The 20,620-nt window shown below is 45.1% G+C and overlaps 2 protein-coding genes across 2 annotated transcripts in view; one reads left to right on the forward strand and one right to left on the reverse strand.

Annotated features, from left to right (window-relative positions):
- LOC126352534 (methionine aminopeptidase 1) overlaps positions 1-11,767 on the reverse strand; it is a 137,246-nt gene extending 125,479 nt beyond the window's left edge. Inside the window, exons 1-2 of the mRNA XM_050002694.1 lie at positions 11,559-11,767; positions 11,009-11,060 (exon numbers count right to left, since the gene is read on the reverse strand). Coding sequence (XP_049858651.1) covers positions 11,009-11,060; positions 11,559-11,678 — 172 coding nt within the window. The 5' untranslated portion in view covers positions 11,679-11,767. The remainder of the gene's footprint in view (positions 1-11,008; positions 11,061-11,558) is intronic.
- A 235-nt stretch (positions 11,768-12,002) lies between these two features.
- The window catches only part of LOC126352550 (28S ribosomal protein S18a, mitochondrial), a 49,645-nt gene continuing 41,027 nt past the window's right edge, over positions 12,003-20,620 (forward strand). Inside the window, exon 1 of the mRNA XM_050002696.1 lies at positions 12,003-12,308. Within this exon, the coding sequence (XP_049858653.1) occupies positions 12,212-12,308 (97 nt within the window). The 5' untranslated portion in view covers positions 12,003-12,211. The remainder of the gene's footprint in view (positions 12,309-20,620) is intronic.

Below are 20,620 nucleotides of genomic sequence, written 5' to 3' on the forward strand. Positions count from 1 at the left end.
GGAGAACCCAAGAAACCCCTTGCGAGCATGAGAAGCTGAAGAAGTTGGACATTTCTCCGGCTTAGAAGTGGGGACGGATGTCCCTGATGGGTGGGTTGGTGTTGCTCCTGAGGTAGGTGGCGCAGGAGCATCCCGGTGGGTAGAGCCCCCCACTGGTGAGGGGGCAGGAGGAGTTGTACTACTCGTCGATCCGGCCACAATTGGAGAAACAGACGGGGCTAGCACAGGTGTTGTAGCAGCAGCGTAGGAAGATGTCATTCTCACAGGATGGAGTCAGTCGTATTTCCTTTTGGCCTCAGTATAGGTTAGTCGGTCCAGGGTCTTGTATTCCATGATTTTACGCTCTTTCTGGAAAATTCGGCAGTCTGGCGAGCAAGGTGAATGGTGCTCTCCGCAGTTGAAACAGATGGGAGGCGGGGCACATGGAGTATTGGGATGTGATGGGCGTCCGCAATCTCGACATGTGAGGCTGGAAGTGCAGCGAGAAGACATATGGCCGAACTTCCAGCATTTAAAGCACCGCATCGGGGGAGGGATATAGGGCTTAACGTCACATCGGTAGACCATCACCTTGACCTTTTCCGGTAATGTATACCCTTCGAAGGCCAAGATGAAGGCACCGGTAGCAATCTGATTTTCCTTTGGACCCCGTTGAACTCGCCGGACGAAATGTACACCTCGGCACTCTAAATTGGCGCGCAGCTCTTCATCAGACTGCAAAAGAAGATCCCTATGGTAAATAACTCCCTGGACCAGATTTGAACTCTTATGGGGTGTGATAGTAACGGCAACATCCCCCAACTTGTCACAAGCGAGTAACCGTCGTGACTGGGCAGAGGATGCCGTTTGTATCAGGACTGACCCAGAGCGCATTTTTGACAAGCCCTCCACGTCCCCAAACTTGTCCTCTAAATGCTCGACAAAGAACTGAGGCTTTATGGAGAGAAAAGACTCCCATCAGTCCTCGTACAACTAAGAAGCGGGGCGAATAATTGCTACTGCCATCCTGAGACTTACGTTCCTCCCACGGTGTGGCCAGGGAGGGGAACGTTTTCGGATCGTACTTCTGAGCGTTAAACTGAGCCCGAGAACGCTTATAGACTGCTGGCGGCTGGCCACCAGTGAGAGACAATGTACCACACTTCATTGTGGGTCATCCGCCCTGATGCCACCTACTCCGACCAAGGGCCCTCTCCACGGCCGCCACCCAGCCACGGCAAGAGCCACCTGGCAGGATGGCCGTTGCCGGGAGTCCCGATTCCCCAGGAGGATAGGCATCTACTCCTTGGCATACGTGGGGAGTTAACGGCGCAGGCATCAGTAGAGCGATCCCTGTGTTGTCAGGGGGCTACAACCAACAGGGTACATGGCGGCCCCACCACAACGGACTGGCTACCGTGCTGGATGTTAGGTAACAGGTGGTCCATGGTCGCCGTCGGTGCAGAAAGAGGCACTGCACAGTGCAAGGTGTAATCTGCACGCAGAAACAGAGTCATACCCAAGAGATGGAGAGCGGACAGGACTGCAGTTCAACAGTGTATAAGCTGGCGAAAGGTCTGATCGCAAGATGGACACAATGCACCAAGTAAGGCACCCTTCCCCAATCAGCTCGCTCTTCGGAAAATTTTGAGAGACGGAGGTCAAACCCAACAGGGGACCATCATATGAGGCCAAAAAGTTTGAGACTCCTTTTAGTCACCTCTTACGACAGGCAGGAATACCGCGGGCCTATTCTAACCCACGAACCCACAGGGGGGGCAAAAACCAGTATAGAAGGGGGTTGGTTGTCCCCTAAAAATAGCTTTAAATGACTGACGTCATCTCACTGGAACTAATAAACTCGAGAACGCTATCATCTGAGCACGTTTCATCTGCTAAAATGGAAGATATATCAGGCGACAGCTGTAGACAGGTGTGTAACGGAGTAAAATAGGGGCACTCAATTAAAAGGTGTCATATTGTCCACAGCTGAGAGCAGTGGGGGCAGAGTGGGGGAGGATCGCCACTTAAAAGATGTCGATGGCTAAAAAGACAGTGCCGTATCCAGAGTCTAGGTAAAATTACCTCCTCCCGACGACGTGTCAGGGAGGAAGAGGTCCAAGCACAGAGAAGAGCTTTCACGTCCCGCAATTTATTGGGAAGTGTCGACCAATGTGTGTGCCATAAAAGAACAACACGACAACATAAAACACTCCGTAGATTGGCGAAGGGAATCGTGCGAATAGCTGGCTGAAGAAGAGAGACTGCAGCCTTGGCTGCTATATCGGCCGCCCCATTTCCACAGATACCAACGTGTCCTGGGATCCAGAGGAACGCCACAGAGACGCCCCCCCAAGTGGAGCAAGCGTGGGCAGTCCTGAATCCGGTGGACCAGACTGTGGACAGGATAGAGAGCTTGGAGACTGAGGAGAGAATCTGAACAGATAACATACTGTATACGCTGATGGCGACGGGTGTATTGGACAGCCTGGAAAACAGCGTAAAGCTCTGCAGTATAAACCGAACACTGGTTGGGAAGCGGAAATCTATTTGGGGTGTCGCCAACAATATAGGCACTCCCTACACCAAACGATGTTTTTGAGCCATCAGTGTAAATAAATGTGGCTTCCTTCATTTGTGCACATAGGGCAGAAAATGCCCAATGATAAACAAGTGAAGGGGTGCCATTCTTGGGAAACTGGCAAAGATCACGGAGCAAACAGGTCCGGGTCCAGAGCCAAGGGGGTGCTGTACCCCAAGTTGTCAAGAAAGTTTTATGAAAGCAGAAAGGAAGAGAATGGAGCAATTGACGGAAGCGGATTCCCGGTGGTAGTAGGGAGGAAGGGTGGCCTGCATACCCTAAATCCAAGGAGGCGTTGAAAAAAATGTCATGGGCCGGTAGCCTCCTTGATAGCCCGAAGTTTGTTGGGTGAAAGAAGGGTGCACGATTTTTCAACCCAGGTGCAAAGTACCTTCTGCTGCAAAACTGACCTAAGGTCACTTTTTGAAGGGCCAATCTCCAAGGCTGGTGCACCGACAGCCTGTTTGGTTAGCGTGTCAACACGTTTATTTCCCGGGATGCAGACATGACCCGGGGTCCACAAAGACTACAGAGCGGCCACAATGGTCAAGAGTATGGAGGGGCTTTGGGATAGGAAACACTGGTCGATAGCTCAGGGAGTCACTACAGATAACAAAGGACTCACTTGAGCAGGAGCGGATATACTCTAGGACGCAAGAGATGGCGACCAGCTTGGCAGTGAATTGTTCATAATGATCCCCTAGAGTAAGAGCATAACCGACACGACCAGCAACCATCGAGCCATCAGTATAGACAAAGTCATAGCCTTGAAATGCGGCAAGGATTGAAAGAAAGTGGCGGTGGAGGGCCTCAGGAGGGTCTGAGCCCTTCGGGCCCTGTGCCAAAATCAAGCCGTAGGAATGGGCAGGGCACACACCACAGGGGAATATGCAGAGTGGCCCGGAAAAGAGGTGGGAGAGAGAAAACCACAAGCTCAAAGAGAAGAGCTCTAACGCGAACCGTGATCTTACACCCTGGCCAGGGCCACCGTTCCCGAAGATGGACAACTGACTGAGGGAACAGGAGACGATAATTGGGATGCCCGGGCAACCTATGAATGTGTGTAGCACAAGCAGCCAGTAATCATTGGCGTCACAACCGCAATGAAGGGACACTTCCTCCACAAGTATGCTGTTGACAGGGCTTGTCCGGAAAGCTCCATTGGCGAGTCGGACCCAGCTGTGAAGGATGGCGTCAAGCAACTGCAATGCAGAAGGGGATGCCAAACCGTAAGCCAGGCTCCCATAATCAAGACGGCACTGAATCAACGCCTGCTACAGCAGTAGAAGGGTAGAACGATCGGCACCCCAGCTGTTGTGACTCAACCAACGAATAGCGTTAAGATGCCGCCAGCATGTCTGTTTACGCTGCCGAATATGAGGGAGCCAAGTCAACCGGGTATAAAAAACCAATCCCAAAAACCGATGTGTTTCCACCACAGCAAGAGGTTCACCTTCAAGATAAAGCCTTGGCTCAGGCTGAACAGTGCATCGCCGTCAGAAATGCATAACACACGTCTTGGCTGCTGAAAACTGGAAGCCAAGCGCTACAGCCCAAGACTGCACCTTTCGGATAATGCCCTGCAGCTGCCGTTCAGCAGCTGCAATGCCACTGGAGCTATAGTATAGGCAGAAGTCGTCAGCATACAAGGAAGCTGAGACAGATGATCCCACCACCGCAGCGAGCCCATTAATTGCAATCAAAAAGAGGCAGACACTTAAGACAGATCCTTGCGGTACCCCTTTCTCTTGAACTTTGGAGGAACTGTGGGAGGCAACAACTTGCACACCAAAGGAACAAAGCGACAAAAAATTTTGTATGAAAATCTGAAGCGAACTCCAACCATGAAGTGTGGAGAGGATGTGATGTCGCCATATTGTATCGTACACCTTCCGCATGTCAAAAAAGATGGCAACCAGTTGCTGATGGCAGGTAAAGGCTGTACAGATGGCAGACTACAGGCACACCAGGTTTTTGGGCAGCAGAACAGACCTTACGGAACCCACCCTGAGACGGAGCCAGAAGGCCCCAAGACTGAAGTAGCCAACTCAACCTCTGGCTCACCAAGCATTTGAGCAACTTGCGAAGAACATTGGTGAGGCTAACGGGGCAGTAGCTGTCCACCTCCAGTGGGTTCTTGCCAGGTTTCAACAAGAGGGTAACGATGCTTTCCTGCCATTGGGGCAGAAACTTACCCTCAACCCAGATATGGTTGAAAAGGTCTAGGAGGCATTGCTGGCAGTCCACCGAGAGGTGTTTGAGCATCTGATAGTGGATGCGATGTGGCCCGGGAGCCATATCAGGACAAGCGGCTAGGACACTTTGGAATTCCCACTCACTGAATAGAGCATTGTACGATTCAGGGTGGCGCATTTGAAATGAAAGGCTCCGACATTCCAACCGCTCTTTCAGGGAGCGGAAGGCTAGTGGGTAATTTGCAGAAGCGGAACACTGAGCAAAATGCTCCTCTAAGCGCTTTGCAATTGTGTCTGAGTCAGTACAGACTGCTCCATTCAGTGGAAGTGCACGTACGCTGACAGGGGTGCGATAGCCATAGAGTCACCTAATCTTGGCCCAAACCTGCGATGGAGAGGTACGAAGGGCAATAGTGGAGACATACGTTTCCCAGCACTCCTGTTTACTTTGGTGACCGATCGGCACCCCAGCTGGTATGACTCAACCAACGAATAGCGTTAAGATGCCGCCAGCAGGCGGCGGGCTCGCGCACAGAGCCGTTTAAAGGCGAGTTGTTCCAATGAGGGATGCCGCTTGTGACGGAGTTACGCCTGCGATCTTTAATCGCCTCAGTGATCTCAGGCGACAACCAAGGCACAGTTCTCCGCCGAGGCGACCCAGAAGAACAGGGAATGGCAGATTCTACGGCAGTAATGATGCTGGTGGTGAACCACTGCATCAATGGCATCATTGGAAAGAGGCTCAATAGTGTCAATGGAAATGAACAAGTCGCAGGCAGCCTTATTCATAGTCCACCTGCAGGTGCACCCAGAAGAGTGACAGGAAGATCAGAAAGTGGTCACTACCGCACAAGTTGTCATGTACACTCCTTTGGACAGTTGGTAATAGGCTAGGGCTACAGATCGAATGGTCGACGGCTGAGTATGTGCCATGCGCCACACTGAAATGTGCGAAGGTCAAGCTGTGGCAATACTTGCTCAATGATTCTGCCTTGGCCTGGTGCCACTGATCCACCCCACAGAGGGTTATGGGCATTGAAATTGCCCAGTAACAGAAAAGGTGGTGGCAATTTGGCTATCAGCGCAGCGGTGGAAGGTAGAGACTGCAGACAGTAACAGCCCGAGGCGTCCACACCCGAACAGCGGCACCCTGTGAAGGTGTTTGTAAAGGGACAGACTCGCTGTAAAGAGAGTGAAGGACATAGATGGAGACGCCACCAGATACCCTCTCATAAGCTGTCCAGTTCTCATAATAACCCCGATAGCCACGGAGGGCAGGGATTCGCATCGCCAGAAACCAAGTTTCCTGAAGAGCAATGCAGAAGAGAGGGTGAAGGCTGAGAAGTTGTCGAAGCTCAGCAAGATGGTGGAAAAGACCACTGCAGTTTCACTGGAGGAGAACATTGTCCATGGCCGAGAAAGGAGTGAACAGACTGAGGACTCAGATTATACCACTGGGTCACCTGCTGTCACCAACTAAGTACCTGTGGGAGTGACATCCATTATGTCTGAGATGTCTGGCAAAATCTAGGTCCTCAGCAAATGCCAGAATCTCTACCTTGCCCCTCATATGCAGAGCTTGTAGGTTGCGGTGGGGTGGGTGGCATCTCAAGTTCCTTCGTCTTGGAGGTGGTCTTCTTGGACTTTTCTCACTGCTCCTTGGGTTTCACTGGTTGGGAGGGCTTCACTGATTCAGTCTCCAGGACAGAGGAGGATCACGAAGCTCTACGACCAGCTGCTTGTGGTCACTTATGCCACTACCGAGCGTCATTCTTCCCACTTGTGGAAACCTGGAAAGGGAAGGACCCAAAGGACCCCTTGCATGTGAGAGGAGCCGAAGAAGTTGAACGCTTCTCCGGCTTAGCGGCTTAGAAGCGGGGACGGACATCCCTGATGGGTGGTGTGGGGAGGGGGGGGGGGTGTTGCCCCCCCCCCCCCCCCCTGGGCAAGTGGGCATGTGAAGTTCAACAGCTTGGTGATCCAACTGGAATTTGTTGAACCTATGGGGCTATCACAGTTGACATAGTGGCGGTGTATGAGGAAGTCATTCACACAGGATGGAGCCGTTCATATTTCCTCGTAGCCTCAGTATAGGTCAGTCGGTCCAGGGTCTCATATTCCATTTCTCTGGCTCTTTCTGTAAGATCCTGCAGTCTGGAGAACAAGGTGAATGATGCTCTCTGCAGGTGACACAGATGGGAGGCGGGGCACATGGAGTATTGGGATCTGATGGGCATCCGCAATCTCGACATGTGAGGCTGGAAGTACAGCGGGAAGACATATGGTTGAATTCCCAACACTTAAAGTACTGCATCAGGGGAGGGATATAGGGCTTGACATCACAGTGGTAGACCATCATCTTGACCTTCTCCGGTAATGTATCAATCTCCAAGGCCAAGATGAAGGCACCGGTAGCAATCTGATTATCCTTCATACCCCGACGCTCTAAATTGGCGCGCACCTCGTCATCAGAGTGAAAAAGAAGTTCCCTATGGAAAATAATACCCTGGACCATATTTAAACTCTTATGGGGTGTGATGGTAACTGAAACACCCCCCAACTTGTCACAAGCAAGCAACCTTTGTGACTGGGCAGAGGATAAAATTTTTATCAATACTGTCCAAGAGCGCATTTTGGACAAGCCCACCACCTCCCCAAACTTTTCCTCTAAATGCTCTACGAAGAATTGAGGCTTTGTTGACATGAAAGACTCCCCATCAGCTCTCATACAAATTATTGTCACTGCCATCCTGAGCCTTATGCTCCTCCCACGGTGTGGCCTGGGAGGGGAACAGTTTGGTATCTTATTTCTGAGCATTGAATCAAGCTCAAGAATGCTTCGAGACTGCTGGCAGCTGGCCAGCAGCAAGAGATTATGTACCATGCTTCATTGCGGGTCATCGGCCCTGATACCACCCACTCCAACCAATGGCGCTCCCCACGGGCACCACCCAGTCTCAGCAAGGGCCACCTGGCAAGATGGCCATTGCCGGGAGTCCTGATGCCCCAGGGTGTCGGGCATCTATTCCTTGGCATATGTGGGGAGTTAACGGCACAGGCATCAGCAGAGCGATCCCTGTGTTGTCAGGGGGCTACAAACAACAGGGTACATGGTGGCCCCACCACAATGGGCTGGCTACCGCGCTAGATATTAGGTGAAAGGAAGTCCATGGTCGTCGTCTCCGCAAAAAGCAACAATGCACAGTGCATGGCGGAAATCACACCCAGGAATGTATCCTCAGCCAAGAGATGGAGTACGAGCGGGATGGCAATGCAACGATGAGAAAGCTGGCGAAAGGTCTCAATGCATGATGGACACAATGCACCATGTAAGGCACCCTTCCTCAATTGGCCCTCTCTTCGGAAGAATTTGGAAATATGGAGGTCAAACCCACGAGGGGACCATCACATATAGGGCAAAATATCTGAGACTCCTTTTAGTCGCCTCTTACGACAGGCAAGAATACCGTGGACATATTCTAACCCCGGAACCCGCAGAGGGACCACATTTTGGACAAGCCCTCCACCTCCCCTAACTTGTCTTCTAAGTGCTCCTCAAAAAACAGATTTAATTGAATAGAAAGATTCCCCATCAAGCCTTGTACATATGAAGTACTATGGTGAATAAGCCTCACTGTCATCCTTTGCCCGGTGTTCCTCCAATGGTGTGACGGGGGGAGGGGCGGAAGAGGATTTGGGGTCTTATTTCTTAGCATTGACGTTATACTTCCACTGCTTAGAGACTGCTGACGTTTGGCCATCAGCAAAAGATGACGTACAACGCTTCATGGCGTGTCATCCACCCTGATGCAACCCATTCCAACACAAGTGGCCTTCCCCATGGGCACCATCCAGCCGCAGCAAATGCTTCCTAGCAGGATGGCCATTGCCGTGAGTCACGATGCCCCAGGGTGACGGGCATCTATTCCTTGGCATACTTGAGGAGTTAATAGTGCAGGCATCAGCAGAGCAATCCCTGTGTGGTCTGGAGGCTACAACCAACAGGGTACATGGCGTGCCCACCACAGCGGACTGGCTACCGTGCTGGATATCAGGTGCAAAGGAGCTAAGAAGTCCATTATTGCCGACAGTGCAGAAAGCAATACTGTACAGAGACTGGAGGAAAACGCACCGTAACCTCACCCAACAGTTGGAGAATGAGTGGAAGTGCAGATCCATGTTGATGAAGGATGCGAGAGGTCTCAGCGGATGATGGACACTATGCACCATGTAAGGCTCTCTTCCCCAACTGGCTCGCTCTTCAGGAAAATTTTGAAAAATGGATGTCAAACCCTACAGGGAACCATCACATAAAGGATGAAACGTGTGAGACTCCTTTTAGTCGCTTCTTACGACAGGCAGGAATACCTCGAACCTATTCTAACCCCTGGACCCCACAGGGAGATATTGGGTGGAATTTGATAACCCATGACCCTATGGTGCAAGTCAAGGGAACTGCAATTTACATGATTGCAGAACCACTGGGCCTCTGATTCAGTCCATCCACTCAGTTCCGTACATAAGGTCCACAGTCAGTCTTGTCAATGATGCTCAAGATCAAGACCTTGCCTTCATCTTGCAAGCAAAACTGGCAGCCCTTACATCACATAGCTATAAAAAACTATAGAGATTCTCTTCTGTTCCAACGTGAGATACATCTGACGGTACATACCTCATCAGTACCAATGTAAGCCACCATCGGATCCATCCCACATCTGGAATACACATGCAGCCACAGACAGACAGACAAAGAACAATGAATTTTTCCCCTCCTTGGCAGCCATATTACTAATGGGCCACATTATGCACATAACACTGAACATCTCTATAGCCAATAATCGCACCCCCTCTGAATGCTTGGATCTTGCAGGATGTAGGGCTTCCTCTGAAACATGATATGCAAATGCATCTGACTCAGGAACTTACCAGCCACAGGCAAACTGGAGAGGTCTTTCGATCGTACCCTCGCCCCGACCCCCCCCCCCCCCCCAGTGTTTTGCCCCTCCCTGCGACATCTTGGAATGACCTCCTCCTCCTCAACCAAAGGTGAGGGGGCAATCTCAGTGCAGAAAGTAACTGGGATGGCCACCGTAGTACACCAATCGGAAGACATGGGACATGCCAGACATCCCTTGGATCCCCATGTCTGCCCCTACCCCGAATCCCTATTCGTTAAGAGAGCAGGGATTCGGGGTTAAGACAGTGGGACCGATGACCATAGTAGTCTGGTCCCTTTAATCCCACAAACCAACCAACCGTTAAGACAGCAGAACTATATACTCAGTTATTAAAACACAGGACTGCACTGAATAGGCGCACAAACTCACAAGAAATTTTTGAATTAAAATACTATACACAAAGGTAAGTGAAAATAAGCTCCAACCTGAGATGTTGGAGGTGACAGTCATGAGCATCAGGTGTGCTTGCTTGTGTGTACGAATGATGTGCGTTTGTCTTTTACAGATGAAGGCTGTGGTCCAAAGCTCTATAAGTGTCTTAATTGTGCCTGTTTGCAGATTAACATATTATTTTTACAGTGAACAAAAATCTATCTTTGTTTACATTGTTGAAGTTCATTAAAACAATTCAAAAACAAACACTGTTCTTTCCTGTGGTGCTGCTGCTGGAATGAGAGCTGGAGCCTTACTGAACTTCCCTGACTGTTTCAGGGAGACCAGATGGATGTAATTTGAACAGAACTGATGTCAAAGCTTAACCCTGAGCAAGACCATTACTAATTTTCTTGACACCACATAATCAATTGCTAAGGACCACTTGGAAGTATCTCTCACATTCGCATTTTCATACTGTACCATAGGCAGCCACAAGACCAACAAGCCACTGATGTTTAAGCCATCACTGGAACCTGCTTTTATGTGTGTGATTAAGTTAAGTACTCTGTCTGCACAGCTCCTGTTAGGCCTGCTTGTTTGATGGCAGTAATTTCATGACCTTTGAATCAATTCAATTAAGAATGAGTATTTCTAAAAGCTTGTGACAGCAGCTCAGAAGAGCAAATGGGTGATAGTTAAGAGTTTTATTTGCTGGTCCACCATGCTTCATTATAGCTATGATTTTTGTTCTTTTGACGATTTTTCAGCAGCAGAACATATACTGAATAACAATTACAAGCTTGTATATGACATCTCTGGAAACTACCACTGAAATATTCATCTATTCATTCGTGTCTTGACTACTCACAGCACCCATCACAGCATCACAAAACAAGTTGAATCCATTCAGTAATACTCACGTGCAAGCTTGTGAAGTACTTTATGCGATTTCCAACTTCCTTTGAAACAGTCCTGCAATGCAATAAGAGTAATTCCACATTAAACCGGGTTTGTTACAAAATCCGAATTATCCAAAGCTATTCACTGTGCACATATGTTCAGTAATTATCAGTGTTATAGCTTTGTTCTGTAGAAAACTAAAATAAAACACTAATCTTTAACAAAAAATTGTGTTTGTTCAAAGTCTTTCGCTACATGTTTCAGTCCAAACGGCAGCTATTAAACGAAAGTGAAAGATAAATATCGAAACGTAAATTACATGAACCAGTTTCCAATTCACTGTTACAGTGACGTAAGAGTAGCTCTGCTAGATATGAGTACTCTATCAATGGCATCTGACATTCCAACACATTGAACTACTAGCTACGCCCACGATACAAGAGTAATGTCTAGGGTATTAAATTACACATTATGTTACAGCTTTTCATTTCCTTTAATTCCCTAATTTACACTGAAATACAAACTATGTCCTATTAAAACTTGCGTTTCAATATCACCCCCAAAACTTACCTGAGAACAGAAGTATGAACCCTGTATTCCTAACTTGATACATGTTGGGCATTGGAGCTTTGCGGCGGCTCCACATCCTGGCGTTTCACAAACTTTAGATTCAGTCAAGACAGTTGTCATTCTCTTTAAGCGAATTTTACCCGTATTATTTCATGTGCCACCTTCCATTCAACAAAAACTTTCCAAAGCACATGCAAGAAAAAGATGACGAAAATAGCAAGATAGCCAACGTAAAAGATGTGTACATAAATCAGCAGCGCTTTATTTTCCTTTACGACGTCTATATGATGTTTATTGTTTCGCAAACGAATGGCAATCTTTTAAATGATTACAATTAACTGATCAACAAAATTTGCATTTTTTTACTCATAACTATGAAATAGTTGTCTGAAATGCTATGTTGGCTTTTGTACTGTTGGTACTCTGATGTGCAACTGTGAATTATGTTCTCTGTACAATAACAAACTGGATGTGTTCGTTGGTGATTTGATTGGGGTAGGTGTGGAATTGTGGATTGTGAGGGGATGCAAGTAAGAGTCGTCCATGAAGATTTATGAACTGACAGTGTCTAAAAAGCTAGGAGCGTAATAAATGGCATGACAGAGTATGTGGTGGGTTCTCTGAAATTTTAGTGGAGTCTTCAGTTAAACATTATGATGAACGTGGTCAGAAACTGTGCCACAGCGTCATTCAATGCATTTTTTCGCCCGAGGACCGTATATACGTCATCGGTATTGAGATTAAAAGAAAGTAAGTATATATTAGTAACGGAGGAATCGCACAGTTGAACCTGCGAAGGAAGACTTAAATCGTTAGTATGAGCGATATGATCATTGTGAAGTAAAACTTCCAGTAACATACATAATATATCCATCAAGCACTGAAGGTCTGCTGTAGTGAAATGTCTAGAGTTTTGACTAGACGATTAATTCTAATCTTATTTCTTTCAAAGTTTCAACAGCAAGGAGCAAGCCCAAAAATGAAGTATGTGTTCGTTAGATCAGTTTATAAAATTGAATATGCTGCATGTGTATCATATTATCGACTCAATTCGCTGTTAACATTTTCCAATGTTCTCGAGGAAGTTAAATGTATAGCTGGGTACTTGGAAACCTAAACATAATTAACATATGACAGGGTTCTTTTTTTGGGGGGGGGGGGGATTCTGCACGCTAAGCAGTTATTTCATTCACTAGTGATGTGATGGAATATCCATACAATAAAAAATTGCCAATTGATGTCCTTTGTGAGCTCTCAAAGATGTTTTGGCGCGTAAATCATGATATGCACGGAGAGAAGGCCAGCTATTATGGAATGGCAGGTCTGGTAGGAAACTTATTTATTCATCAGCGATCAGCTCACATTAGGATTTGTCTAGGTAATAAAATGTCAATCAATGGGCTAAAACCTATCATACAGTATACACAACATGCTTAAAATATTATGACGTGCTACAGAGGTAGGACAGGTGGTCGGCCATGGCCATGATTAAGGAAACATCCGTGCAGTTTGTTTAATGATCCATGAAAACCAAAATAAGGATGGGCGGACAGAGCATGAAGTTAGTGTCCTAACAGCTGCATGGCTGCATTCAGTAATGCTCTTATGAATAAGGTTTCTTCATTTACACAAAAATTGGTTCATGTAAGTTGGAACATAAAGCATACTTTTTTTTCCTTCACTACTCACACACTGAGGAGGAAAATACAGAAGCGTCCGATCCCGCCCGTCTGCTTTGACCCATGACGTCGCAAATATGGTGGAATCGACCATAATCCACGATTCCAATATGGCGCATATAAAGTCGTTACGTACACATTATGAGGACGAAAATACATCGGAAAGCAAACATACAAATATAAACAAATTTAGACACCCACCCCCATACAAAGCCACACAAAAAGACGAAAAAAACCCGACATCACAAAACTCCCCAAGTGCCACTAAACACAATATCATCTGGAATCGTAAACTTCCCTTGACCTACATAGCTCAACAACAGCTCCCGATCCCATAAATTAAAATAAAACACTTCCCTTGTCCTATATAGCTCAGAAACATCTCCCAATACCAACATACAGCCACACATTGGGGTTGAACACTTCCCTTGATCTGCGCACTGTTAACTTTATCCGTCATATCCATTCCTGAACAAAAACAACCGATTAATTTTACTAAAATTACCACATGACGTACAGCGAACAACACTAAATTAACCTTCACGCAAAACCATTAACTCATTGAAACGAATTCCACTACAAACACAGCCTATACTCTTAACAATTCTGGATAATGAGCAAAAGCAAACTGAGCCCATTACACCACACAAACGAAAACTCTGAACATACCAACAGAGAGCACAACACGACATCTACAAACACGCCACACTCACAAATCAAACTCCGCGCCGTCATGATGTCACACACATCACCCTTACGTCACGGGTCAAAGCCGAATCGTGGGATCGGATGCTTCCGTCGACCCCTGAGGAGAGCCACTGATAGCTCCTAGGCTGTGTACAATTATTTGCTATGTAAAACTGTTCCACACTTTGAAAACAAAGATAGTTGTAGATGACTCGAATGGCATATCCCAAGATCTTGTGATCTCTGAATGAGGCATATTAAAAAATGGAATGCCTCATGAATGAGTACTTAGGCCCCTGCTGTTTCTAATCTATGTGATGATCTACTTCTTTCTATCAGCAGAAAAGTAATTTTATAATGTCTGCTTTATGACACAAGCATTGTGATAGATAACAAGTCATTTACTAAAGTGTAGTTTGATTTCTCGGGTGTATTTGACTATTGAGTTTTAATAGTAGTGACCCTTTCAATTTAGGTAGGAGAGATCAGTTTCTTTCACTTCTGTGCGAATCACTACAGAAGAAATAGCTATTGAGCTTAATGGTCAGGTAATAATGCAGGTGGACTCTTCTAGGTTTAATAGCGTTCATGTGTATATCAAGCCGAAGTAGGAATGTCGTGTTCTCCAGACATTAAAACAGTAGTCATCAGCAACATTGTTCTAAGAGTTATCTCCCATTTTGTTGTCTGAAGTGTCTGTCAGCATTTTTGGGCTATTACAATCAGTAATGTGTTGCAGCATATTATTCTGGGGCAACATGCCAGCATAAAAAATCATCTTCGCAGCACAGAAAAGAGCATGCCATAATTTTTTCAATCAATTTTGTCCAATGAGTAAAATATATCATTGCATATACTCTCTGATGTGTTTTGTCACAAATAACTCTGCTCAGTATTTAAAAAAAATTGCCCACACTATGGACATAAAACATAAGTGAAGATGGTATCCACTCTGAGGTGAAGCATTTGGTACATACTTGGGCAAAAGAGTATAAAGTAGAGTGTCACTAAAATTTTCAGTTCACTGTCAAATAATGTAGGCTTAGGCCTATTTGAAAGTAATTAAAAGAAGCCCTACCTGCTTGACACTACATTTTAGACTATGGAAGCTTCTTTGCAATAAAATATTTTATGTCATGCTCTCATATTCTACACAGAATTGGAAATTCTGTTAATTTTGTGTGACAATGTGTGTTTTATTCGAAGTTGGCAAAGAACAACTACTGTGTAACACTTCACTATATGTAAACTTCATAGTTACTGCTGTTTTACTCATTAGTATTCATATTCTGTGAATTAATATTTATATTCCATCTACGTGGAAATTTCATTTGATTATCAGGTGCTTGGAGGAATAGTCTTAAACTGTAGGTTTTATATTATCTTTGGAGAATACGGTCTGTGTTGATTGTAATCAGTCCTGCTCTCTAGGTAATTTTCCCATTTTAAAACAGAGAGATATGTTTCTCACTTTAAAGGAAAAGATGAAATATGTGGGCGTCACTTTTAATGAGAAGCTAACATGGCTGCCACACCTAAAACAACAGGAACTGAAAGGTCTCAATGCCTTAAACATCCGTAATTGTCAGTCATAGATCTGGGGAATCTGACATGGCACATCTGTTCTAACTTTTCAGGGCCATTGAGTGACCCCAGCTTGAATAAGGATGCCAGGTTTACAGATCAGCAAGGCCTTTGTATTTCAAAATGCAGAATGCAGTTCACCACAAGGGTGTTAGACTGTCAATGCTTATGCTTACTGCAAGAGTCCAGTTGCTAGCTGGCGTGCAGAGGCCGATGAGCATACTCAATTTGACGCCCTCTCCTTGGATGCCAAGCATGCAGGGCGTCATCTGTCTCGAACTCACTAGCATCCGTCTTTGTCACACAGTTGCCACTGGAACATCTGTTCCATCAATGCCCATGGGTAATGAGACCATTTGGCTTCTGTGCGAGGGACAGCTTTGAGTTATTGCAGATGGGGTGCATTAAGCTCCAAAGCTGGGGTGGAATAGAGCAACCATCTGGCTACTAAAGACTTTTGTCCCACACTCTATTTTTAAAATTAAATATAACAATATTGTGCATTGTCATCTGGATGTTACTACTGTTTACATAGATGGATCTAAGCAGGGAGATTTTATCGACTGCTCTGTCATGTTCCCCAATATTTTCCTCAGGATGGGACTCCCAGAGTAGTTTTCAGCTTATTGTGTGGAATTGTCTGCTATCCTAAAGGCAGTGGAACTGATGAGGCAGCATCATGACAAGATATTTCTCATCTGCTTAGATACTCAAAGCACCCTTCTCGCTATTGATTAGGTGTACCCAGCAGAGCAAGTGGTACAGGGAGTGCAGGCTTGCAAAGGCAGGACAAAGAAATAATTTTCTGCTAGGTTCCAGTGCACATAAGGATCTGGGAAAACAAACTTGCGGCTACCTATAAGGCTTGCTCCCTTCCAACTCATGCTCACTGTTCAGGCTGTCAGCTCATTTGTGACCAAGAAGACCATGTGTTGGTGGGAGAATCAGTGGCTGGAAGTGAGGAATAATGAAATATATTCTGCAAAATCTTGATTGCAGTTGTGACTCACCTCCTACCAAAGGTGACAAGCTGAAGAAGTGTATATCACAGAATGACAAGACTCATGGACATCATAGCAACAGACTTGCAAGTTTCTGTCCACATCACCAGTAGTGGTCGTGCATGATCTGGTGGATCCAATAGTACTTGCCTGCTGAGCCACCCCTGCCGCTGCAAGATGGGATGGCCAGAGACAGTGACTTGGATCCACTCACTCTCGGAGCCACTTCACAACATTCAGCTAAACATATGCTGTGGCTCTGCCTTCTTCATTTGTGCTCAAATACAGATAGATTCTTCCTTGTGAACATTATAAGCCTACCCTGATTTTGGCCGCACTATTTGTATTGAGCTGTCATACATTTGGAGAAATTGAAGTAAATCAAATCTTCTGTTTGTTGTATTAACTTGTTCACTAATCATTTCTGCTCCTGTCCAGCTCTCCTATGATGACAGTTGCCACACTGCTCTATAGCCCACCTCTCCTTACTAATGTGTACGTAGTCCTACACAACAAGTAGTAGCCCTTATATGGATTAATGTGGGGCATTGATTATTGATACACGGCTTTCTTTTACGTTGCAAGGAGTCCCAAGTGTGTCACAGGTTAGGGACACAGCTGTCAGTATGACACATTTTAATTGAGTGTGTTTTAAATGAGAGCCTGTGGATTAATGTGGGTCTCACACAGGACCTGCCTTCTTTTTTTTAACTAATAATGAGGCAAGTATGGTTCATGTTTCAAGCTTTTGTGTGATGTCCAGAATTCTACACCCATATATTGAGTGTGAGATTTTGTGTGTCACAGAGTGGCTTGGAAACTCATTGTTTATAAATGGTCATCCAGCCATAGTCATCTGTCCCCTTTTTCACTGTGTCTGTGTTGATATTGTATCCTTGATTTTATCTAGTTATTCTGCTGTGTTTCATCAAAAATGTATTGAGGGCTGTCATGAGGCCCAGCTTATTGGGGTTGCCTTTTACAGTAGTTGTTGTGGGAGTATGCAACTTGGTATTCTGATTTGGTATCATTTTTTAATAGATTTTCACGACACTTGTCCGTACATCACTCATTGAGGGCATTGATGATCTTGCTGTTTAGAGCCCTCACCCACAAATAATCATATTTATTTTTATATTCCATGTATTTCATTCTACATTTTGATATTTATATGTAATGAGTTGTACCACATCCAAGTGATTTTCTCACACATACCGATCTAGATAGGATAGTTCTGTTAGTGGTTAGTCAGTAGTCATTTGTGTGTTGACCAGCTTTACTACTGTGAACATGTGAAATCAACCAATTCTTCACATCGCAAATTTTGATTATTTTGTGTATGTGTTGTTTGACGCTTTTCAGACGGACATGTTGTATATATGGTTCTCAGGCGAGATGTCGGATGTCATAGTGAAAACTCCACAATATTTCATCAGCGAACTGGCTGACATCGTCAGGTGCAACGAACACACTGCTAAGGCATTACTAGAGCCCCCTATTTATGCCAGTCTTAAACAGGAAGTGTGCATGCGTGGAAGACGCCAAATCCGATGGGCAATAGCGATGATATCAACAGATAGCTGGAAGGACAGCAACTCCACGTACAAGATGAAGAACCAAAGACTTCAGCGCACACGCGAAGGCTGCTGCTCTGCTCTGCCATTGGCCACCCCAGCAACCTCTGTCGGAAGCTGCAAGCAAAATTGCGTGTCTGCGTAATGCGCGTGACTATCTTCATGTTGTCAACAGAATATTTATGTTGCTGACGAATCATCATCTGCCGTGTGACCAATAGTACTCTTCTCTGCTCGATGCGACTTCAATAAGGCCACTGCTGGATCCCAAGCTGTACTGAGCTGAAAGCCCGTGAGCCTATTTACAAGATTCGTCGAGCTACGTATTTACACTGCTTCCTTAATAACACTCACATTACGAACTCGTCGACTAGAGAATTTTGGTGTGTTGATAATTCATAGAATCGTCTGTAATGAGACATTGCTCGGCCACTACAGACTTCTCTAGTTGCTTCAGACAAGTGTAGCGTCGGTGTTCAGTACATGTCTCTTCTACAATGCGACAAGTTTGTCCGATGTACAACATGCCTCAGCTACAAGGAATCTCGTAAACACTGGGACTTCGTAGGCTAAGGTTGTCCTTAGATGAGCCCAAGAGAGCTCTGAGTTCTGCCGGCAGACGAAAGTCACATTTAACTTTATGCCTCTTCAATAATGTTCCTATTTTTGAAGAGACACTGCCAATGTGTGTCCTCTTTACAGTAAGTAGCAGTCTCTCTTCCTACATTGTTGATATGATATTCCTACCTGCAGTTTCCATTGTTATATTTTATTTCACTGGTAAGTGCAGCCCCTAGTGTCTTAGGGCTTTTGATTTGTTACTAAAAAGATGTAATATGCTGAAAACCAAATAAGACTGTCAAATCGTTATTTACTATTTAATCAGTCAATTTATTACATTATTAGAATTAAGACTTCACCATTTATTATTATAAGTCAGGCTAAGCTAGTGAAAGAAATGTTATTGTGAGGCAAAGAGCTTTTAAAACTTATATCTGGGCTTGACTTTGCAGATTTTCAAATTTATTCATACCATAATGACGTGCGGATGACAAAATTTCTTTTTCTACAAAATATTTGTTGTAACACATTTGAGAAAAACACACATATAGTCAAGAAGGGTTTACATCCGACTGACATTTCTCATGTTGAAAAGTTGAAACTGTTGTTTAAAAAAGTTTTCAAGCCTGGTCAAAAACTATCCCAGATGCAAACAAGAATTTGTTCATAAGCAACTACAGCCCCTGTATGAGCAACAATCAGTGTCCACTAATGATATGAATGCAGTTGAAGCTTACTACACAGTGAATACCTCACTAGTGTTGAAGGCGATTTTCCTTTAAAGCTTTCTTTAAAAAAAAAAAAAAAAAAAAAAAAAAAAAAAAAAAAAAAAAAAAAAAAAAAAGTTTTTATTAGGCTGCACAAGATGAAAAGTTCAGAAAGGCCACAAGTCTTGAAATTGCCTAGAGATGATGCAGTCTTTACCCAAAGTTTTCTCAAAGCAGATCTTTCACCTGGCAAGGGACATGTTGTCACCCCATCTTGCATGAAAATAATGGGGTGGACACAGTTGTATACTTGCAAAGTTGAAATCACTTGTTGCATGAGGAGGTCCTTATAGTGTGCAGATGTCATATTACACCTAACAGTCCTGCAAGGTGTCATCTCAAAGAAAAATTGTCAGAGAATGAAGGAGATTGTGAAACCATCCTGCTCAAAATGTGGCACAGTAGATCCCCATATGTAACAGTTCTGTGAATTCACGACACCATGCAGAGTAAAATGTGACTTGGCCATCCAAATGATATTCTCTGGCCACATGTCATCCATTTCCAAGTGTGCCAAAAAATGAAGAGCGAAGTCAAGACATTGTAACCTCTCTTGGTTCTTTATTTGGTGCACATTCTGAGACTTGTAGGGATACCAGTGGAAAATGTGCTGCAAATATTTTTGAACTGTTGATCAGGGCAGAGAGTTCCTGTAACACAGCTTGAGCACTGACTGCATAGTGAGCTATATATAGCTCCAGCAATTTCAGTAATTGCCACGGGAATGGACCATTTCCTCCTCCCTGCTACATGGCCTAATTCATCTATTTCTTCACATTGCTTGTTCATTTTCTTTAGCCCATTAATTGGTATGGGGCCCCTTCACAGCTGTTTCCGTAGGCAATATTCCTGCAATGCAGTGCTGCTATTGCCGCAGTTCTGATAAAAAAACTTTACCAGCAGTGCATGGCCTTTCCTCTAAATAGCCATTGCATTTCATACGGAAAAGGTCAACCTTCTTAACCCTTTACAGCATCAATCACTTCACAATAGAAATAGACATCCATTGCCAAGCTATAAACAGCATACTGATGTTAAAACAGGAAATATTTCACAACTGCTTACAATTCCATAATTTAGCCTGGTGGTAGAAAGTGGAACTATTACTTTTTTTCAGTGTGCTCTATGAGAATGGCAATTAATGAACATACTTATGATGTTCCAATGTACTGTGATTTACACAGCCTGCACCGCAACATTCGGAACACT

The sequence above is a fragment of the Schistocerca gregaria genome, chromosome 1, assembly GCF_023897955.1.
Source record: "Schistocerca gregaria isolate iqSchGreg1 chromosome 1, iqSchGreg1.2, whole genome shotgun sequence".
In the NCBI taxonomy this organism is placed as follows: Eukaryota; Metazoa; Arthropoda; class Insecta; order Orthoptera; family Acrididae; genus Schistocerca; species Schistocerca gregaria.